The sequence below is a fragment of the Nipponia nippon genome, unplaced genomic scaffold (genome assembly GCF_047370975.1).
Source record: "Nipponia nippon isolate SJK-2023a ecotype South Korea unplaced genomic scaffold, ASM4737097v1 scaffold_4, whole genome shotgun sequence".
In the NCBI taxonomy this organism is placed as follows: domain Eukaryota; kingdom Metazoa; phylum Chordata; class Aves; order Pelecaniformes; family Threskiornithidae; genus Nipponia; species Nipponia nippon.
Window position 1 is genome coordinate 76235808 of NW_028262358.1, and position 22590 is coordinate 76258397.

At 46.1% G+C, this 22590-nt stretch overlaps 1 protein-coding gene across 5 annotated transcripts in view; it reads right to left on the reverse strand.

Annotated features, from left to right (window-relative positions):
* The window catches only part of FOXO3 (forkhead box O3), a 97202-nt gene that overhangs the window by 4270 nt on the left and 70342 nt on the right, over nucleotides 1-22590 (reverse strand). For 2 of the 5 annotated variants that reach the window (XR_015708416.1, XR_015708419.1), the window contains exon 2: nucleotides 51-13427. Coding sequence is in view for 1 of the 5 variants with exons in the window: in XM_087775664.1 (XP_087631790.1) it covers nucleotides 12027-13427 (1401 nt within the window). In the remaining 4 variants the exon portion in view is untranslated. The remainder of the gene's footprint in view (nucleotides 1-50; nucleotides 13428-22590) is intronic. The other 3 variants (XR_015708418.1, XR_015708417.1, XM_087775664.1) reach the window with 3 other exon arrangements.

The following is a 22590-nucleotide window of genomic DNA, read 5'->3' on the forward strand; positions in this document are numbered from 1 at the left end:
AACCACAACAAAAAAGGCAACCAAGCAAACCTCCAAACCCAACAACTTACACTGACAAGCAATTTTGATTTGTTTGCACCCAGAAGCTTCAAACGTACAGCAAGGAATAAGTTGCACCGTGACCCTGCCTGAAAACGCTTCTCCCTTGCCAAGGTTTGTGTGCTGCTTTGCTGGCTTAGCTGCTCCCAAGCGGGAAACAAAAAAAACCTCTCTCCAAAGAAAAGCAATGGCCAAGTCTGATTTACAGAAACGGAGTGCATCGTCTATTTGTTAAGTGTTATTTCCAGGTGAAGCACAGAAGGATCCTCCAGCTTTTCTCCATTTTTCACAATCACCCTTTCTCAGCATCACCAAAAGGCTGGACAAATCTTCCGTCAGCGTTTGACATGGACCACCACCCTTGAAGGACAGCCAAAGGAGGCTGCTCAAGAGAAGCGGCGTCGGACTTTGGAGTTCTCCATTTTCCTGCTCGTACGACACACTGTCAACAGACAGGGCCCACCCAGCTTTAAAAATGGAGTTAGGGCCCTGCTCATTCTGTAGCCATGAAACTTCTCTGCATAGGGAAAGACACCTCGGATGCAGCAAGGAGATGACTACAAAGGGACAAGGTAAGTAGGTGAAACACTGAAAACAGATGAACATTTCAACCAAGGAGGCTAAGGAGCCAAGTCTTTACAGGTACTCAGTGGCTTAAAGATACAGGCAGGCACCAAGTAGGGTTTTGGAAAGTATGTACATTTAAACATTCCCATGAAATCCTTTCGTATTCAGAAAGCCCACTTGGTAGCCACCTGCGTTGCTGGGCATGTCACTTCTGGCTCTGAAATGGCTTCTGAAACCAGGGCTTAGTCCCCCACACCACTTACAACCTGTTTAGGTTTTCCCCACGATGAACGATTGGTGATTTTTTTATACAGTGCAAGAACAAGGGGACACTTGCTAAAACCAAAAAGCCATTTGAGTTGGTTACAGTCTTTACTCTCAAAAGATCCTGGTATCAGGCACCCTTATGAAAAACGGTGGATTTAGGGGGACTGCCGGATTAATCTGGACCAGCATCTCCTGCAAGGGGGATCACTCAAAGGCTGTCATGAGATGACTCTCCATCACTGCCCCTCTCCTTTCTAAGGTGACAGGCACTGATCCTATGATAACATTTTATTAAAATGACCTATTCTGATAATGCTAAATGATTGATGGAAATCTAATCATTTTGTCTCATGGTTATTAGAGCAACGGCATGACAGCTGCTCCCTGCACCATTAGGGGAGAACTTCATTCAGCACAGCTTAGGGAGCAGACAGATTGCGCGTTTCACCCAAACAAAATTTGGCTTTAGCCTTAATTACGTGGAGGGGTTTGGGGTAGACTGTTTTGTGAATAAAGGGATTTCCGACTGGATCAACATATTGATTTCTTCATTTTCAAAGGGCAAATTAACGCTAGCTGTTCGTTAATGTGACTGCCTGGCAACGACTCCATTTGGTAAGTGTGTCCTGACGGCCGTAACAAGGTCAGCAGAAGACACCCAGACAGGCCTGGTAGCCCCCAGTAAAACCTGGCTCGTGGCTTGTATGCAGCTCAAACAAGTGCATGCTCTTTTCTCTACTTCTCCTTAAAGCCTCAGCACCAGGGGGGCTGGAAAGGGGTGACCCCCCAAAGTGCAACCTCACCCGACGGCAAGGCTCGGGTCCCACATGCCGCAGCCTGGCAAGCCGGCTCGCTCTCATGCAGCCGCCAGTTACGCTGAGCGTGGGCTTCACTTCGGCACCTGGGAGAAGTCTTGCTGACCTTGAATGGAGCTATTAATTACAAGTAAACGAGTACAGAAACTCCTGATGCAAGTACCAGAGTAGTGTTTAACATTTAAATTGAAAATGTATGTAAAATATTATGCTATGAAACAAAGTGACAAAAGAAAAAACTGGAGGATGGATGATGATGAGCACCACTTGCAGAAGTGGTACTGCCCGATATTTTTTCCTGAGGACACCTGTCCTTCAGACAGTGCCAACCTTTAGGAGACAGATGCACAGCTGAGGCAGAATTTGCTCATAGCAGAACCCAACCACACTACATTTTCACAGCTCTGTTTACATGGACTTTGCAAATGGATTAAAAAATGAAAAGAAGCAGATCAAAGTCTTAACCTGTCTGCCTTCAAATTACCCCATTAAAGTCTGTAACATACCCACACTCTCGCTTTCTGTCTCGCCACAAAAAGCCTCTGTTAACCCTGAGTTAGCAGCCTGCTGCTTCACAGCAGTGAAAACTGTATCAAGCAGGGAAGCAAACACTCCAGTTACATCTCCATTTATCAATGGTCCTCAGCCACAACTCCCCAGTGTTCCTCTCTCCCTGCACCCAAACATCTCCAGCTGCATCCTGAGCCACCACGAGGCTTTCTCCCATTCCTGACGGCTGTGGGAAAAGCTCGTCCTCTGGAGCGTCACCCTGAATTTGCAGAGGTAGACGGGGTTTCTCCTCTGGTGAGCCAGGACGATGCTGTCCTCTAAGGGCAACACGCAGCTCTCCAGGTAAAGTACTCCAGTCCCCCACTTTATCCTTTTTCCTGGCCTTTACTATTGGGTCCTGGTTTGGGGATAAGAGCAGCAGAAGCATGAGCACAGGGAGTGATGAAAAAAATCACAGAGAGAATGAAAAGCTGAGAAAAGAAATGTTGAAAATGAAAACGAAAAGCTGAGAAAAGAAAATGAGAAGTTGAGAAAAGAGCAGAAGTCAAGGAGGGATACAAGAAAGGTGAAGTCTAGCCAGGCTAGTGGGTTAGAGCAGAGTTTGCTAAGTTGCCACAGCAAAGGCACAGAGCCCCCTCTTATGTGTGGCATGGTTTCTTGTTTCTTAGGCTGGGGGGAACTTCCAAAAAGGGCACTACGGGAAAACATCATCTGCCTGTACTTCCTAAGCCTCTTCCCGGAAAACTCAGTTCTCCCTTGAAAGCTCCTCTGCCAAACCTGAAGCCCATTTTCCATCATCAGGGAGCGGAAAGGAAGGAAGAATTTTAGACTTTCTCCCAAAGTTTCTTCAACTTCCTTTTCTTAAGACTTTCCTCTGAAGAAAGCGAAGGCTTTTTTCTGGAGTGCAGTCTTCATAACTGCATATGAACTTCATAACTGATACCCGGGATCTGTCACACACGCACACACACACTGGAAGTAGAGGCAATTCCACGACGGCTGTTTTGACCCCCTGGGTACAGAAGGCTGGAACAAGATACATCTCCTGGACATTAGAAGAATCCATAGTACTATATCAAGCTATAGCTTATGCAAGCATCTATGCATGTGGTTGGTGAGAACAATGACTTTAAAACAGAAACAGAAAAGGCATTAAGTGAGGGGTGAGGACAAACTCCTGCTTTGTCACGTCCCAGAGGCATTTTGAACCCTAGATGCTGAATCTGTTTATCCTATTTGGCGGAAAAGTGTAAAACAAAAAGCAAGTATTTCTGTATTTTCTAATTCTTCAGCTTGCAAGCAATTATGTGGGAGAGGAGATGCCCCTTTCTTTTGTCCTTTTCTCTGCCCTCCCATCCTCTACCTTGCTACTGACCAGTTACAAATGCTACTCTTGCTTTACTCTGTGGCCGAGCCGTTGGTTGTGATTTCTCTCGAGCAACAACATTTCCTCACCTCTGTCTCACATCATTCCACCCCTTAACCAGATGGCTGTCTCCCCAGCCTCATGCCAGCTCATGCACCCTCAGAGCAGCTCTGGAGGATCATCTGCCGCCTGTTGCTTTCTCCCTTTGATTCCCAATGGTGCCAATTACGCAGCACTGGAAATTTCTTCAGAACAGAAAGGTGACGCATTGATGCTCCCCAGAGCGAGGCAGAGATAACGCACACTGGTGGTAAGTTTATCGGTACGCTAATACAACAATCGGCACATACAGTTTTCTGTTAAAAGAAAAGTTACGTGCTCCTATGGTATGAGAAACCGCACTACCAACACACAGCTCCTCTGTACGGTGGCCTACCAAGGACCTTCTGATTTGGCTGGAAGGCTTGTTGAGTGGATCGCATCTTGAAAAATATCACCACTTAGAGGTCTGTAAAACCAGTATTTTCCCCGGGCACCACTCCATAATGACTCCCCACGGAGAGGAAATCCCAATAACTACTTCTACTGTCCAGAGACTGGGGATGCAAACATTTTGAAGGAAACCTGCATCCTGGAGGGACAGATGTACGTTCGATCTAGTGCCTCTGTCCCCTGATTTGTCATCGCTGCCAGCAGTACAGCTTCTACTCCAAAATGGGGGTAGGCTTAAAAAGCAAGACATGATTAGGTATGGGTACAAGTTCTGCCTGAGGTTTTCACAGCTCAAGACTGAAGAATACACAGTATTGGTTTAGAAACAAATAAGAAAGATAACTATTGTGGCCAATCCTTCTATAATGACAAAATTGCAGCATGAGATTTTTTTGTTCAAGCAGAATAAAAATTAGGAATCCCGATGCCATGGCAGGTATGCCACGGTGACACCCTACAGGCTTAGCGTACGCTGCACAAGGATGGCACTGAGCTGAGAGACAACGCTGAGGTCAGGGTGAGAAGCTCAAGGGGAAAAAAGAGCTGGCAACAACATATTTTCTTTCTAAGGCCTGAACCTTCAGGCATGTTGCAACTTCACTTTTTCTCTTCAAATTCTACTCATAAAAATAGATCTTTTCCAGCTCAGAATCAGGGGCAGAGAGTGAGGGAGAAGGATGGAAAGAGGAAGAACGCCGGCACAGAACTAAAACTTATGGGAGCAAAAAGTTGCTGTGCTGGTACTTGTGCAGGCACGTAAAGCATGAAAGTGTCTCTTTTCCTTCTGTTGCTGCTCTTCCACTCCAAGAAACATTGCAAACCATAGCAGACACCCAAGTATTTTGGAAGCAAATGCAACTAAAGACAGCAGATCATTCTCTCACCCTGCATGAGCTCCCCAGGACGAAAGGCTTGCCCAGAACTGTAGTGAGGTGCCATGACTAGTGACAACGTGTGTTATTCTGATATCCCAGTTGTCTACAGAATCATAGAAAAGTCCAGGCTGGAAAGGACTCTGCACCATCTGGTCCAACCTTCTATTGCAGGCAGGGCCTTAGGTTAGGTTATTCAGGGCCCTGTCAAGCCAAGTCTGGAATATTTCCAGCAAGGGAGAGACCACCACTCCTCTGGGCAGTTCACTTTACCCTCAAAGGTGGGTAAGGTACCTTCTACCCATTTTACAGATGAAAAGGAGACACCCAGAGAGAAACTGGTCCACCCATGCTCACACACTTAAAAGCAGATCAGGTTTTCCTAATGTGTCAGGACCTGATACCAAACAACCGAATTCACAGAAAATTCTGCACTTGCTCGCAAGAGGAGCAGGGGCATGCAGACTCCATATGTCACTGTGTCGTTGCCCATACAAGAAGACCATATGCTGCCACACTTGTTTTTACACCTACAGACACGTCAGTGTGCAGTTATGCCGGCTTTCTAGCACAAGCACTGCCGATACCCAACTGCTGTTGAGAACCATCACATCTGGCTGGGTTCAATCCTCTGCCCTGGCCAACAGAGAAAAGTTTAGATACAAGACATCATCTCTCTACAAGGTCTCCAGGCTTCTTACTTGACAACCTTACGGTAAATTTTATCCCCTGCCTTTTGTTCAGGGGCCGGAGGAGTGGGGTGGAAATCCTGCCAGTTATGGGTGACGCTGCCATTGATTGAGAGACATCAGCCTGGGTGTTCAACACAGCTCCTTTTAGGCAGGATGCTGCTGGACTAGAGGGAGGAGGCCAAAAATACTTGCAAAATACATCTTCTGTTAGGAGTAAAGTACATCGGCTGGAATAACGGTGCTTTCTTTAGGCACTCGGGAGCACTGGGAAGGAGACCTCTACTGTGGATCAAAAAAGGATGGATAACTACTGCCCCTGTGCAAGACCAGAGAAGGATTTTGCTTGCACTTTTGAATCTGAAGAATAAGAGCTGCTTTTTAGAGTAAAAGGTACCTGCATGGCTGGAAACATCCTGAATTGTAGGTTTATAGTGCTATGGAAATGTGCTATGTACGCTTTATTCTGAATGTCCTCATAGAAAGTTTCTTTTTCTCTGCTAGGTTCCAAGCCTATTTTAAAAACATCCCCCCTGCTATGGAGTCTTCTCATTTTCCTCTGCAGTAAGTTGAAAATGACAGGCCAATAATGCTCACAGAGGCCACACAAAAGGATTTCCACCATGTTGATATAAGGCAGGACATCCTCTATCATGACTTACAAGAGGTAGAAAAGGCAAGAGAGGAAAGGTCCTTCCTCAAAACCAGATTTTCTCTATATTTGTATGAAATAAATTACCCATGAAAGCCAGGAGAAGCAGTTTGCAAAAGCAGGCAGTACAAGGGAGAAACAATGGGCAAAATATTCAGCTCAGCTGTAAAAGTGCATAAATGCAAGCCTGCAAGCCATTCTCCACAGCATCATCTGGGAAAAGTGGCTTTTTTCCTGGAGTAACCGCAGACAACCGCAGCTACACAGCAGCCTCCGCTAGCCGAGCCGCGTCTTCGTCCCATTACCACTCAGCAGATGTCCACTCCGCCAGACTCCAACAACTGCCACCCTGCGCAGTAATCTGAGTGGAAAAGCTGATTAAATAGCCCCCGTAGACTGGACCAGAGCGGAGCGTTCCCACCACCCAGCCGTAGGTACCTGATTTAATGGGGTAAGTGTCCCCACAGACCGTGTGGGACTCGATCAGGGGCAGCGCTGATGGGAGCATCCTGCTGGAGACTCTCCACCAGCGGCACCGGGTGCCCAGGGTGAGCACCCTTCCTTCACCCTCCCTCCCCAAGCCAGGAGAGAAAGGCCGGCTATTTACAGACAGTACTACTCAAATACGCGTGCTCCTGCTGGCCTATGCTATACCTGTGCTCTTTGGCTGTCATCAGCACAAGACTTAAACCTCTCCGGCTGCCACTTCATCACCGTGGCTGAGTGCTGAATTGCTATGAAAAAAGATCTCGACCTTTCCTCAGCTGCATGACGTTATGTTTCTAAGAAAGATCTCTTATTACGCACTTCTTCAAGAAAATCTGTTTTTAGGGGGGCTATTTAAAAGTCTGGCTCAAAAGAAGGAAAGAGAAAAGAAAAACCACCTGTAACCATCCCGGCTATCAGGCAACAGCACGTCTGGGGACCAACACTGATCTGCAGCTCTAAACAATCATTACGGCTCATTCACGTAAAAAAGGCGATTTGTGAAGACTCATTCTGTCATAAAACCCGCGTGCTGCCGATCCAAGGAGGAAAGCACTGGGGAGACCAGTTGATGCGGGCTGTTCTAAAAATATCAGTTTGTGCTGTCATCTGGTGAGAGTATGTCATCCTGTAATCTTGGCATCTGCAGGGACAGCAAGTTTCTGCCTAATTATTGCTGCTGAATCACATGACAAAGCATGAGGTACTAAAAAATATATCTATATAAAAACACCAACAGAACACCCAAACCACAGGATCAGACCACTGTCCTGGCTTCAGCTGCTGTACACTCACACAAGCCTGCGGAGGCAATCCTGTTTTTTACAGATCTTTTTCCTCGGTTAATAAAACCCCGGAACATAAACCCAGATTAAAAAAAACACCAAAACCAAAAAGCCCTACTCCCAGAAGGAGGGAGCGATTCATCACGTTGGTGTGTCAGCTCCTGCTGCCTTCACGCAGTGAAAGCCACAGCATCCCTGCAAGCGCAGGGCTGGCCCCTGAGTGCAAGGGGGGTTTGCCCAGCTTTCCCCTCTCCTCCTCCCCAGCAGCCACGAGTGCCGAGTTTTCTCCCGTGCTGCTGCTGCGTGCCCAGGGAGTGAGGAGTCTGCTCGGGGCAGGCCCTCCTTGGAGTTAATGGGATCCCTGTTCCCAGCAAAAATACGTTTTCTACACAGATATTTTTGTTCAAAGACTAAACTTGGCGCGCATGGTGTTCAGCCAGTCACAAAACCACCTTTCAAAACTTGGGCTGGCTGAAACTACACTTAAATGTTAGAAGCGTGCCACTGCCTTAACCACTAACCTGTTAGAAATGGAGCGGAAGAATCTGCTGCTCCTGAATTTCCTTTAGATTTTTTAAAGGCAGGCAGCCCCATCTTGGCTCCATGTAAGAAACCTGCCAGCCCTACCTCTAAGACCTCATTTTGGAAAATAAGAGAGCAGCAAGCGCAGCTACGGTCCTGAGGCTGTCAGCATCCTCAGGCAAGAGGTCCCCTGATTCTGATTTCCATATATCAGCTTTACTGAGCAGAAAACAAGCTTTCTGGTAAAGAATAAAAATAATCTTCCTCATGGCATATTGTCCAGAGGTCTCCGATTCAAAACTCCATCCAAATGGAGATCTTTTCACTGTCTAGTTCAACTTCTAAGGTGGTGTTGTAGTGAATAGTAAGTCATGCTCAGACCTATGCATTTGTCTTTGGTATGAATTTCACCCAGAAATATGTTGAACGCCAATTAACAAATCAGCAAGTAGTCCAAACTGATACGGACTAATGAAACACCAACAGGCATTTCGTTGCGTTTCCTAGGATTCTGCTTTATCAGAGATGTTAATCATCAAACGGTGCGAACGTTACATGACGTTGCTATTAGTTCCTTGTGCGCTCTACTGCTGCCGTAAGATGATGTGGGACCTAGATGATGCTAGGGCAAAATGAGTGACTTGAACGGATCTGTGAAGTATTTTACTTGTAATTTTTGAACAAACCAACGTGAATCCAGCACAGCTCTGTTACAGAGCCCAGAGGCATCCCGCTAAACAGCACGTTGAAATCTCTCTCAGAAGATGCAGCTAGGTGAGTTTTTCGGATGGTGGAACCAGCTCAAGAAGTTCCTGCCCTGCTTGTGCTGAGCCGTCCTCCACCCCTTGCCCGAGCCCTGCCAGCATCGCTGCCTGCATGGTACCGTTATAAACTGGATCACTGAAACCATCGAGGTAAAACCAACTTCTTGGATGGGTTTTGATGCCGGAGGACATGTTTGCCCAAGCGGTAGCTGATCATCGGCTCCTGACTTTCCAGGCAGCAGTAAATGTCCCGATAATCTCCCCTGTCGGTCTGTTTGGGACTACTTGTTGGCGAATGCCAAGTCCCTTGGGACTCACCAGCTGAGAAGGACCACGGGGCAAAGTGCAGAGTTGTGGGGACCCCGGGCTGAGAGAAGACCCATTAATTTCAAAATAAAAGGTATTCTAGAGACAGGCAAGGGAACAGTGACATCTTTATTTATTGATAAACAAGCTGAAAAAAACCAAGGGGATGATTATCTGAGTGGGCGGAGGGCATATCCAGTGCTCTTGGGAAGCAGGCAGAGATAGAGGAACAGAGGCCCCAGCCAGCTTAAGAGGGAAAAATTATGGCTGAGTGAATAAAGCAAGAAAAAAGCATATTGGTTTTCTCCTTTCTTTCTTGTAAGAGAAGAAAACAAAACAAACTCAAATTTGTTTATACGCCTTAATGCCAGCCCTCTGAAAGGCTGGGCACGGCCAGCCTCAGGGGCACAGGGCCAGTGCGGCGGGACCAGGCAAGGCTCTCTCCAGGGACCGTGCGCAGGCTTACGTGCAGCAAACGTGCACAGCCACTAAACCTGCAATGGTGGTGTCTCCTGCATGGGTTTTTTCACTTCCCCTATGAAGAAACTAGTTGATTTTGTCCCAAAGTAAACCCCCCTCTATACCTAGAGTATGTATAAACTAAATACCTATGTATTTGGCTTCTTTTCTTCCCAAAAACTGACTCCAACATTTCTCTTATTTTTCATAGAAAACACAGCACTCGCTATTCCCAGGTATGCCAATAACCCATTGTAACTGTTTCTGCCTGCCTGCAAAATGCACCTGGCCACCCTCATGAAACGGATTTAGTGTGAGCAAGCGCCAGGCTGCTCTGCTGAAAGCGTTCCCCAGTCTTCAACCCTGTAAAGATTCGTTGTTGAGATCACGAACACTGCAGAGAGAAGATTTTAATTCAGGGGTCCCTATTGCTACAGCAAAGTGGAGAAGTAACCAAGAAAGCAATTCAGAACGATTGCATCTGACGTCACGCGAGGCGCCCCTAATCAAAGCGTGAGATCCTCATCGGGAGGCAAACTCTCAAACAGCGCTGCTTAACAGATGAGGAAGGGTGCATGACGAACTAGCTCAGCAGAAATCATCTGCGCTTGCACCTGATACCAGAGGCACCCCGCAACAGCCAGTCCACTTGTCAGAGAGAGGGAAAGAGGCTTCCACAGATGACTGGACAGTAATCCGCCAAGGAGAGCTGTCTCGTTAATAAATCTGTCCTCTGCAACGAGACTCCACTCACACAGATGTGTCAGTTCCTTTATTCGCAGGGAGCAACCTGAAAAAGATCACGGCGGCTACGCTTTCCGTGAATGGCACAGGCCGGGGTGAAGGGGCAGCGGCGAGCATCGGTGAGGAGGTGGTGTGGTGTGCCTTCTCCGTGCTGCCTAGGCAGGTCTCCCCGCAGGCATCTTCTACCTATACACTGCAAACGAAGATACAAAAGCAGGAGGCTGCCCTGTGTCATGCAAGGCTGTCAATAACATGTTTTTTAGGCCCCATTTGGCAGATTGTACTGTTGGATGTTGGCCTTTTTTTTTTTCACCTCATGCAAAAAGGGTTTCTAGATCCACTGCTGCTCACCTACTGCAAAGCTTCCCCTTGAACATCTAACTGTGAAACAGAGAATGAAAACTCAATTAAAGATGAAAGGGGCAAATTAGGCACCGTAAAGTCAAACGACACCAATTCCTTCTTTCCATCCTTCATCCAGAAAATAAGGAAGTTGGAAGTAAGCTGCAAACTGAATGAATGCCTCGTTTAACCTCACCACTGGGATACTCTACATACTACTCTGAAGTTAATAGAACACTATCAATAATTTATAGCTAACCTTTTATCCTACTATATTTTGAAATCTACTCCCTTATACTAATAAATAAACAAAGGAGAAAGGGCACTTTGTGTGGCACCTACCCTATGAGTCAGTGAATATGTACATGTGAGCAGGCAGAGGTATGGGCAGGAGCCTGCAGAAATCACAAAAAGATGACAGAAACAATGTTTACAAGTTCAAATGCCCCCAGCCGTGGAAAAGAAGCAATGGAAAAAACCACATCCATCTGGAAAAAATTAATCTGAAGAGGCTAACATTTGAAGAGCACCTATGTCAGAACCCAAAACTACAGATATTCTCTTGGTGGAGTCCAAAAGAAAATGATACCCACTCCAGTCCTGGAGGGGACCAACAATTTTTGCATATTTAGAACATTAAACCCAGGACATTCCTGGGACCAGGATCCCACCTTTGCTATTTCAATATATAATTTCTCCCTTTGCTACATTTTTTTTTCTTCTAAGAAATACAATTAAAAACCCAAACAACTTCGCTAGTGTTGCTGTACCGCAGCAGCAATACAACTCTAATTCAGTCCAGATCTGTCCCAAACACCCGATCCTCAGTGCGTGCACTGATCTTGCAAAGATGCTCTTCCTCCTCCCCTGCAGTACTATCGCTCCACTGACCACAAAGCCCCTTGCCCTGTCCCTAAGTAACACAGCTCGGCTACGTGCGGCCTTGGCTACAGAGAAGAATCCATCTGTTGTGACTTCAAAGAAGGCCAGTTGGAGCTCTGTGATTCCTAAAACCCACAAATATTCCACCTTGGTTTGCCTGATTTGTCATTAACATTTCTCATGCCTAAATTAAGCAGGACGCATAGCATCAGATGCGTGCTGACAGTGCTGCAGCCGAACAGCTTTTATAGCTTAGCCTCGTTTCCCTCCACACCTCCAAATGTTTCTTGGTTGCGCCTGTTGCATACCAACACATACCAAGCCATCACAAGCCAAATTAATATTATTAGTGTGCACTAACTATTAAGTGTTTGGTGCAAACTCCAATAAAACTAAGGAACCAAGTATTTTACCACATCTACAGGGCACTGACCTGTTTGCCCATTTTCCCTGTTCTCAAAGATCCTTCAGCCTGGTACCCAACTCTGTGATGAAGCCTGTTTAGCACCAGTGAAGTTCCCCACATTCAGACTGACAACGTTCTGAGCTGAGATGAGGGAATCAAAGTTAAAATCCAGCCCATCTGCATCCATGAGTTCACTGCGGATAATGGACTCCATGTCACACTCCAAGCTCCCATTGAAAATATCCAGGTCCAAGTCACTTGGGAATTTCTCGTGTCCCATGACCGGGAGGTTCACACTAGAGGAGTACAAAGAGGAGCCTGAGAGCGGGTCAGAAAGTGTTTGCATAGACTGATTGACAGGTGACTGCTGATGTTTGGTGGATCCCAAGCTGTTCGAGTCACTCAAGCCTATGTTACTGATGGAATTGGACAAGGCACGGCTGCCACTAAGAGAAGAGCTGTGGGACTGGTGCTGGTGATGAGGCAGGCTCTGATTGACCAGACCACCCTGGCTGGACTGTGCGGCAAACGACATCATGGGGTCGTTGCGGAGCATTATATTCCTGCGGGAATTCTGGGCAGACACAGCTGTGCTGGCTTGTGACATGAGTGGGTCAGACTGTGTCATCATGACATCGCTGTGACTAAGTGCATCAGAGGCAAGGAGATCCTGCAGCGTCTGGTTGTTGTAATGAGAAATGGAAGAGAAGGTGGCCTGCTTGTTCTCCTGAATGGTCTGCATGGGCGACTGGCGGAGGGAATTCAGGGACGACGGCCCGAACACGGCGTTGTTGAAACTACTTGATGGGGAACCCAGCCCTGAACCTTTGGAACCATACGGAAAACTGGAGCTTCTCTGCATTATCCCTCCTGTGGGTGACTGCTGGGAGGGAGGGAGTGTTATATTGTCCAAGAGATCATCCATGAGGTTATCTGTCAGTCCATCATTCAAATTCATTGTCCCAGCCATATCAGTCAACCTAGGCAACTCCACAGTACACGGTTTGTTTACCGATGGGGACAAGCTCGATGGACTACTGTACAGCATGGGAGAAAGCGGAGCGTCGTCATCTTGAACATCATCTAGTTCGGCGCTTGCCAAAATCGGTGACAAGCGGCCACTGATCGTACTGGCGTTTGAATTTGTACGGGAGCGAAAATCTGTCCATGCATCCAGCTCGTCGCTGCTGCGGGAGGTGGGGCTCCCTGGCCACTTGGAGAGCTGAGAAGGGCTGTCCTCGCTCGTCTCCTGGGCGGTCTGCAGGGCTGCCTTTTTCTTCGCTGCCCGCCCTCTGCTCTTTGTGTACTTGTTGCTGTTGTCCATCGACACAGCGCGCCTCCGGGGCGCCTTGCCGCCTTTTCCACCATCTGGATTGATCATCCACCAAGAGCTTTTCCCGGTACCTTCATTCTGCACCCTGACGAATCGGCTGTGGAGCGACAAGTTGTGCCGGATTGAATTCTGCAGGAAAGGAACAAAACAAAATGTCAAGACCAGCACTCCTCTTTTTTTGCTACCCAAATCTCAATCACAAAACCAACATCACATGAAAACAGCGACACGAATAAAAGCACTGGGCCCTCCTGGACATCAACACGGGTTTCTCGGGTGGTGGATAAGGGCAGGCTGGAGCGTGACTGCAGCACAGCAGCACGCTGCTGCAAAGCAAACCCTGTGCTTGCACTAGCTGTGCATTCCTGGTGCCCATCTTTACACCCCCAAAAACTGCATCCTAAGGAAAGGAGGGTGACACGGCTCCATTCCTGCCAGCAAGGAGTTAGACATTTCTCCCTTACTTTTGACTCAGGACAAACCTCTATACTATCAGCAATCTTGCCAGCAGTTCCTTGAAATAAAAACTGCAGAGACACTGCAAAAATCTGTCTGGAGGGGTAGTCACACTCATCACAGCCTCTGCAAATGTCTTTTTAATTTTTCATGGGCATGTGTGTTGTGTATTTGTTATAATAATTCTTGAGAAAACTGCAAGTGCTGTTGCTCCTCTCCCACAGGCACTCTGTGCATGACTAAGCTGTACTTTCTCTCTTGATTAGAGGCACCAGAATTACGCCCGTACCGCAGTAGCCGGCCAGCTGTCCCCTCGCTATAGTGTCTTCACAGTCTTCAAAACATGATGTGACACAGTAGATGGCGGTATCCCTGTCCCTGTGAAAGCTGCTAGATGCAGAGTGGTATAAAGTTGCTGTACACAGTTGGATACCCCGTGCTGTACGAGATGCTACAAAATGCAGTACTTTCAGAGGAGCCCGTGCACAGTCTGCTCTTGCATATTACCTGCTTGCACTAGTCAGCAACATCTACCGTCCAAGAACCATGTTGGTTCAAACCAATGATAATCATCCCAGAATGAGAAAGAGGCAGAGAAAACCAGCCCACGGTAGCCCTAGTGAAATGACTCCAGATTTAAACCAAAGCAACTGAGATTAAAATCCCACTCCACTCATCCTGCTGAGCTTGGGCTTAAAATACGGCTCAAAGGAAGGACAAGCGAGTAGTATTTGTTAGCGAGAATGCTTCCAGGTTTGGTTTTGTTTTTTTTTTTCCCCATGTGCAAGTCAAAAGATTTTTGGAGCTATCCCATATTCCTTTAGCAAAACAGTTGTGCTATTCCTCCAGGTTAAAGATGATCAAGTTTAAAAAGCTGCACAAGTTCTTTTGTCTTAAATTTTGGCAATTACCAGGTATATCTATAAAGAGGATAAAATCCCATTTGTTCTACCAGCATGCTTTAAAAACACAAAGTCAACAGGATCATAGCATAATCAAACCATCCAGGATAAGTGTCCTTCATTTACAAACCACGGAAGAAATTCCAGATTTAAACGGGCAAAGAATGAATCAATCAACAAATCATTCACAAGCATCTCGACATTTGCATCCTTAGGATAAATGGATGTTTGACATAAGTGAACTGGAGACACATTTCATGTATAAAGAAATACAGCCCAGCTTATTTTAAAGAATTCTTTTCAGTACAAAATGCCTTTTTTTTCCCCTGTTAAGTGTTGTGGGTTTTGTCAGATCGTGAAATGGAAAACACGCCTGAAGTTCTCGCACGCAGACAGCAGGCGCGTTTGTGATTATCACTTAATGAAAAGAGAAATCATATGGGCCACGGTTCAAAATAGCAACTGTTATGTTTTAAACAATTTGCACAAAACAGCAGACCAGACTTCGCAGACATACTCAAGAGAAGTTTGGGTCAGTGTCTCAGCTATAAACTTGTTCATTTCTAAGGAACTATCATGCCATCAAAATACGGTGGATTGAGTTGCAGCATAATAGTTCTTCAGCCTAAGGAAGGAAAGAGCTTTTTATTATTTAACTGATGACATTTTAACTATATTTTGAGTCTGGCAAGAGTCTGTTTCTAACTTCTAAAAACTAGGCGCCACTGCTTTCTTCCTCAGGTTTCTCCCAGCTGGCTGGAGAATTGCTATTTTTTTGAAAAATAACCTTTTTTGCTATTCCAGCTTGTACTGCGTCAATGCAGGTGGCTCTCACATTCATCCCCTGTGACCTTCACAGACAACCACTCGTGAGAACATCTGCGTGGGGATCTCTCCTTGCAAAGAGCCGGCAGCAGGACGAGGACAACCAGAGCCAGACCACCACACCAAGCCAGGCTACATGAGCCATAGAAACCATGCTGTTCCCCATCTAAAAATGCTGGCTATAAGCATACACAGCACCATGACTCTTTCTAATGAAAAAAATCTTAGGAAACAGAGAAAAGAAACACCCAAGGTGGCATACGCAGTGCGCCACATAGCTTCAGATATAAAAACACTCAGCCAAAGCACCAGCAGCTAACAGTTTTCAACCTATGGTGTTCTCATAAAATGGCTTACTTCTGCTGGTGGTAGCTGTAGTATGAAACTATCTGGCCCAAACCCATGAAAAATCCTAAATGGTAAAATTGTGAGACTGAGGCACCCTTCAGGATGAGGGCTCCTGCATGTGTGGATATGTGTGCGCACATGTATAATTTTCTCCTTATTACATCTTTTTGCTCAGTGTTGGTATTATACAAATAATAAAAGAATGTAATAATACTTTTGCATTTAAAATTGGTGGTTATAAAAAATCCAAGCAGTTTGTTTTCCTTTACATTATGCAATATGCCACTTACGCTCCAGCTTCTGTTTTTCTTTACTTTTCTTCTGTAGGAAGATTGTTTTCTTAAGCATAATTATGGGCCAGTTTAGTTTTCTGTACCCCATCTCCACCCTCTGTTCAACCACCGCCTTAAAACCCACTTCTTTCACGTAACCTCCCCTGCTAACCTCTTCAGCAACAGTATCTGAGTTTCATGGTTTCTCCTTGTGTTGGATGCTCTGCCAAATCAAATTAGGGCTGGATCCTATTATCCTTTCACATGCAAGTTTTGCTACAGAAGTCACCGCGATTGACAACTTGCATCAGTAAAGGCTGTTGTGCTGTGCTACCAGGCTGCAATCTGGATGGAAATAACTGTATTTTCGACCTGGTTTCTGAGCTGTCAAAGAATGTTCCCATCTGCTTAAAATATAGGAAAATATCATGGGACAATCCTTGCTCACGATCACGTGCATTAGTAATATATGACCATGTGACAAACTGCACGGAGGTGGGGAAGCAAAGAAAATATGGTTTATCATTTGAACCCGCTGCTGATCAAATTAATGGGGATTTGTCTTTGACTTATGTGGGAGACGGATTAGGCCATGATGATGGAAACATAACACATTTTTCCATGCCAAAATGCAATGCGAAACTTTAAAAGATCTATAAAGGAACTTCCATCAATCTGTCCTGGAGACCATATGTAGATGGGACAGATGCTAGCCAGGCTGCAGACACCTTGGAAAGAGCTCAGATACCACTGATGGGTACAACATACGGACCGTACAAGAGCAGAGTAGAAAAGAAATATGATGAGCTCCTCCCTTTATTAGTGTTACTATTTATACCGGACTTGAAGAACGCTGTGCGCTCTGCTAAGAGCCAGAAGACTGAGGTTCCTGCAGATAAGATCAAGAGCATCCCGTACGGCATTGAGCCCAGCCCAGCCAAGTCCTGGTTCCCCCGGGAAGTGGTCCTGCAGGGAATAATGACCAGCCCTGGAGACAAGGAAGCCCCAGGGCAGAGGAACACACCAGGCAGGTCAGATTTGGTGTGAGCAGAGGGTGGTGCAGTGCCACAGGCAAGCAGCGCCGCTACCCTACCTTGGCTTAGGCTGATGGCATCAGGAGATGGGGTGCAGCTGGGTGCCGGCTAGTAGCCAGGGCAGCAACATGTGAGGTGACAGCACTTTCCCCAAACTTGGGGCCACGGTCTCAGCTCTTAGAAATGTCGATCCACTGCACTGCGTTTGGTTCAGTTAATACTCCTCAAGGGAACCAGGCACGTTTTGCTCTCCAAGAAAAAAGAAATCGGCTACCATGTCCTAATTACACAGGTCTCTCTTGATATTTTGATAAGACTGCAAAGGGGTAAGCTCCCAGAGAGGACACTCAAACATTTCCCAAGTGCTGTATACCTGATTTGATACAAACAACTGAATGAGTCTCCCAGAAAGGCTGGGCTGCGCGTGATTTCAACACTCTGGCCTGGTCAGGCAACAGCAGCAAAATGCTCGAGCCTTTAAACAGAGAAAATTCCCCCTGTCTGTGCCTGTTTCAGCCTCTTCCAACCCGTGTTTACCTTGTGGAGCCCGTCCATTAACTCAGACACCAGCTGCAAGTACTTCCACTGCAGCACAGAGTCTTTTTTGTCTGGAAGCAACATGTGGTATCAATTTATCATCCTCAACAACGCAACAAGGAATCCACTCACTTTAAAAATAAAAAGAGAGTTGTGTAACTTAACTCTTAAAAGCCCCCGCTTTAAAAAAAAAAAAAAAAAAGCCTAAAGATTAGCAAGATGAGGTGCAGCTGGTGGCTGCCGAGTCCAAGTTACACACTGGTCTGTTTTTGTTTCAGTGTTTTGTAGTGAGTGGCTAATTCCTTATTTCAGATACTCCTAAACCGTAAAGTTATGGCTACAAATCAAAAGCGGTTGTTTATTTTAACAACGGGGATACTAGGACATGATGGGAGAAAAACAAACGCTATCTGCAGACCCATAAATGCTGCTAATGCTCAGTTGGGAGAATTATACTTTATTTTATACTGTATTAACATATTTAATGTTCTAACTTCACCATATGAAGTTGTCTGGTAGCCACACTGTAGGGAAAGGCGTCAGATCTAATACCACTGAAAAGAAGCCATGGATACGGCTTCCAGCTTATCAGCCTCCAGCTGACTGGAGGGAGCCCTGCTTCTCCATGGCCCCGCTTGCAAACTTGAATTTCAGTTTCCAGCCTGCGTCACCTTTCTCGAAATGTTGTAGCACGAATCTCCTTTGGGATGAACACCCTACAAGGAGCCTCCACCAAAAATTAAACAAAAAATGAAACAAACTACTTCCTTTGCATTCAGCTGTCGCTGAAACAGAAGGCTGCGAATAATCAACACATTTTGCCCATCCATCCAGGCCAGTGTCTGTGCCTTCTCACAAAGTAACTCAAAATTTGCTTCAACTACCAGTTTTATATTTTGTTCGCTTTAAAGTCCCCAATGAGATTCAACCACAAGTAAACAAGAAAACAGATACAGTGACTCCAAAATGACGAATAACTGAAGTTGCCGATCGTGTGCATGTATGTAGGAATTTCTGGTGAAAGGGATTTGCAAGTCTAGGCAAGGAGATCTTTAAGAAATACCAATCTGTTGGTTCCATACAGTCATTTTCTGCCTCGCTCTGTAAGACTGCAGTGCTGCTCTTCTCAAGAAACTTAGAAATCCCCAACCCAAAGAGGTCTCAGAATTGCTGCCTCTTTTCCATGAGCTTTTGCAAACCAGAAAAAAAATATATATAATTTTAAAAAGTAGTGAGGGTGCTCTGGAGGTGCAGAAAAAGCAAGAACTAAAACATAGGGAAAGTCATCCCACAATGCCTATCTAGCCATGTTGTACCGATACACATCTTCTTCCATATAAAACCAAACAGTATGTATTCTGGATTGTTATATTTTCCCTAAATTATAGAAGCTGCAGGGGAAAAAAAGAGCATTAAACAATTTACACACAGAAAGAGAAATCTTTCCCGACACCCAAACGCTTTTGATGGTCGATGTTTGGTATCATCTGCAAGCTCCTAAGGTGGCTCCCGCAAATCCCACCAGCTGTTCAGCAGAAGCAGGCGGCGAGAGCGCACCAGGGTCCCGCAGGGGACATCCAGGAGCCCTTCGCACACAGCTGGCAAAGGCCACCGTCCTCACAGCCCTGCAAAAGGGTAGGTGGGATGACACAGGCTCAGCCCTGCCACCCAAACCTGTAGGACAAGGGGAAAAAAAAAAACCCCACAGATTTAGGGGGAAAAAAGTCAGCTCAGCATCTGAAGGGTGGCTCTGTGGATTCGCCTCCTCATGCTCTCTTCAACAGAGTATTTCTGACCTTGGTGGTAGGGGAACACCAGAAGAGGCCCCCGCTGTAATTAGCTCTCTGCCTGCACCTCCACCCGTCGTCCCCCACCCCTAGGAAGAGCAGAAAGCCTTGAGGGATATTAAAGCTCCTTGGGAGAACACTTAAGTCCGGCGAAGATTTATCCTCCGAAATGTGCTGGCTCAGATAGGAGAGCAGTACGCGGATCTGCCTCCGTCCTGCACGCAGGGCGTCGCGCCGTGCCAAATTACGACAGGAGAAGGTGATTAGCGCAGGGAAAACAAACCCTCCCTAACAACGCGCGCCTCGCTCCCCCCCGCCCCAGCTGCTCCTTGCCACAAGGGCAGGCGGCAAGCGACGTGCCCGCCAAGGAGGTCTATGCCCTCCCTTTTGAAAAATAAAAAAAGCATCTCAACATGTGGAGCTCACGGAACGGAGCCACAACTTACTCAGAAGTTTTTCCTAAAAAAAAAAAATAAAAAAAAAATAAAAATTAAAAATTAATTCTAGCTAAAACAACTGCTGCCTCACTCTTTGCAAACAGTGATATTGCAAATCGCTACGCTGACGTAAATAAAACTTAGCTGAAAATATACACTGCCTGGAAATTGTCTCAGAGCATCATGCTTCCAGTTAGCAGAAAAATCTCCAGTTATTTTACAGTCAGACGCCCTCTGACCACAGGAGGACTCTAATAAATAACATTTGTTTTGCTGTGAGTAGAGCATGCCGGTTGCCGTTTATTTTTTTCCACTGGGTATTGGGAGATGAGAAGCAGAGAGCGAGGAAAATGCTGATATTTTAAGTAATGCAGCTGCGGAGCGAGAACAAGGTTGGGTTCTCCAGCATCTTCTCTCTGCGTCAGGAGTCATGTACCCTGGCACCTTTTGCTATAGGAAGCTCCCTAAAAAATACAAGTGCTTGCCTCTGCTATGCCGACACTTTTCCATGTGAATATGGGATTTGGGAATCAGGAGACAGGCACCGTCATCGGGAGGTTGTTAAAGGCACCTCATCAAGAGCCACCTTTCTCATTCCCTTCCACAGGCTTCGTATCGCTGCTGCCCAAAATTCAAGAACGCAATTAATTTTAGTCAAAGGATTTAACTTAATTAAGAGTAGGAATTTACTTGAAGGCATTGATCTTGCAAGGTGCTGAATTTGTGAGAATCCCAAGGCACCGAAGCACAGGCTTGACTGGGACACGAACGCAGTCAGCGAGAGAATGGAAGATGCTGTCACCAACTGAACTTCAGCACAAGGAGTTGCATACAAAAAAGCTGCAATGGACCCGCGAGGCTGGGTCTTTGCAGAGCCAGATCAAAACAGCTGTAATTTCTGTTTAGGAGCACTGTCACCAGCAGATAACATCATCTTTTTTTTTTTTTTTTTCCCCTCATTTTTTCTTAATTGCAAGCCCCAGCATTTAAAGCGTCTCCACTGTAGGAACTTTGGAAACGACACCACGCCATATTTGTGCAGCCCCTTCAGCCGGGAATCGCTGCGTTTCTCCTCCTCTGTGCCACGGAGCCCCAAGAGAAACGCAGGCACACACAACTGATCAACCCAAATATTATATGTACAGTAACTCTCATAAAAATAGCTACCAGTCATCACAGCCCCAATCCACCAGCTGCTGAAGGTACTGGAAGAGTCCTCACAAACGTCAGCGGTCACTCAGTTAGACCTCAATGAAAACAATGCAATTTTACTGCGAGGCGGACTTCACCCTGAAGGCTTTGGGTTTGTTTTGCTAGAAAGAAGAACTAGAAGGAAAAAAAAAAAATTCCCTCTGTTTTTCGTTTCTTAGATGCAAAGATCCCAGCACAACCCTCACGCAGCATTGTGGAAACCAGAGTGCTCAGTTCTATTTTTGCTCATTCTCAGCATATGGCCGTTACTATACATCAACTATTTAGAAACACATATGGGCGTTCTTTCATGCCTTTATAAATAAATGTGAGTGATGCTACTGCTTATAATAATTCACTAAAAATAGTAGCTTCCCATGGAAGATCACAAAAGCCTCTCATTGCTGAATCACCTATTATAAATCTTTATTTTTTGAAAATTTTTTTGTGGTTGTGTGTTGATTTTTTTTAACACTTCCTAAGCCTGCAAAATGCAACCAGATTAGCAATAACTTCCACTGCACAGTGGCAGGGAAAGAGTAAAATCAGTGTGCATGAAGAAAGCCTTCCAGTGCTCCTGCCTTACCAAAGTGCAAGGCTGCCTTGCACGCAGCTCCCTAAAGTGCTAGCTGTGAAATGATAGATTGTTAAATACCCAGGCTGGATTAATTGGAAGCGTTGAGCTGCACACATTAAATTGCAAATCTGGTGACAGTTACGGCTGACATGTGACTGATGGGAGGAATAGATCTGATACGCTGTCGCCTGACCGAGTTTGATCAGGCCTGAGCAAGCCCTTCAAAAGCCGGCACAGGCACCCGAGACCTTCTCGCAAGAAAAGCCTTCAAGCAACCTCCAAAACAGCTCCCAGCATTTCTGCTAGGTAGACTAATCTGAAACAGGACCCCTCTCCTGTGCTATTTTAAGCACATAAGTAGTTTATTATTGAACGAGAAGATATTATCTGATTTTTTAAAAAAAAAGTGCGTTCTAAAATATGATGCGCTTCAGTTGGCAGCTGACGTCGCAAAGGGAACGGTCCTGCCCCACAGCCCCGAGCGCCGTGGGGAAGCCAGGGACGCACCTAAGCGTGACGCTCAGTGGGCCTGACCCGCTGGCTTTTAGGGGCAAAAACCCCTTGGGAGCCTCACGGGAAGGGCAGCCGGGGTGGGAACGCACAACTGCGACTCCAGGTATTCACCGAGTTACTGCAGTGCCGGTGGGTACAGGGTGTGAATTAGGAGACCAGGGATGAGTGAACAGAACAACTTGAAAAACAGGTATCTCCTCCCTCACGACTCGGGACTGGGTAGCTATGGCACCACCAATAAATACCTGCGCGCTCTTCCAAACGTAATGGTAGCTGTAAAATATTAATGCCTTTTGAAAGTAGAAAGTGATCAGTTTTCCTTTCGATGTATTCTGATGCACGTTCTGCTTTCGTCCTGAGACTAAGGCATGGGTCCTCCTGAGCCTCTTCCCTCTTGGTTGCTTGCAGTTTCC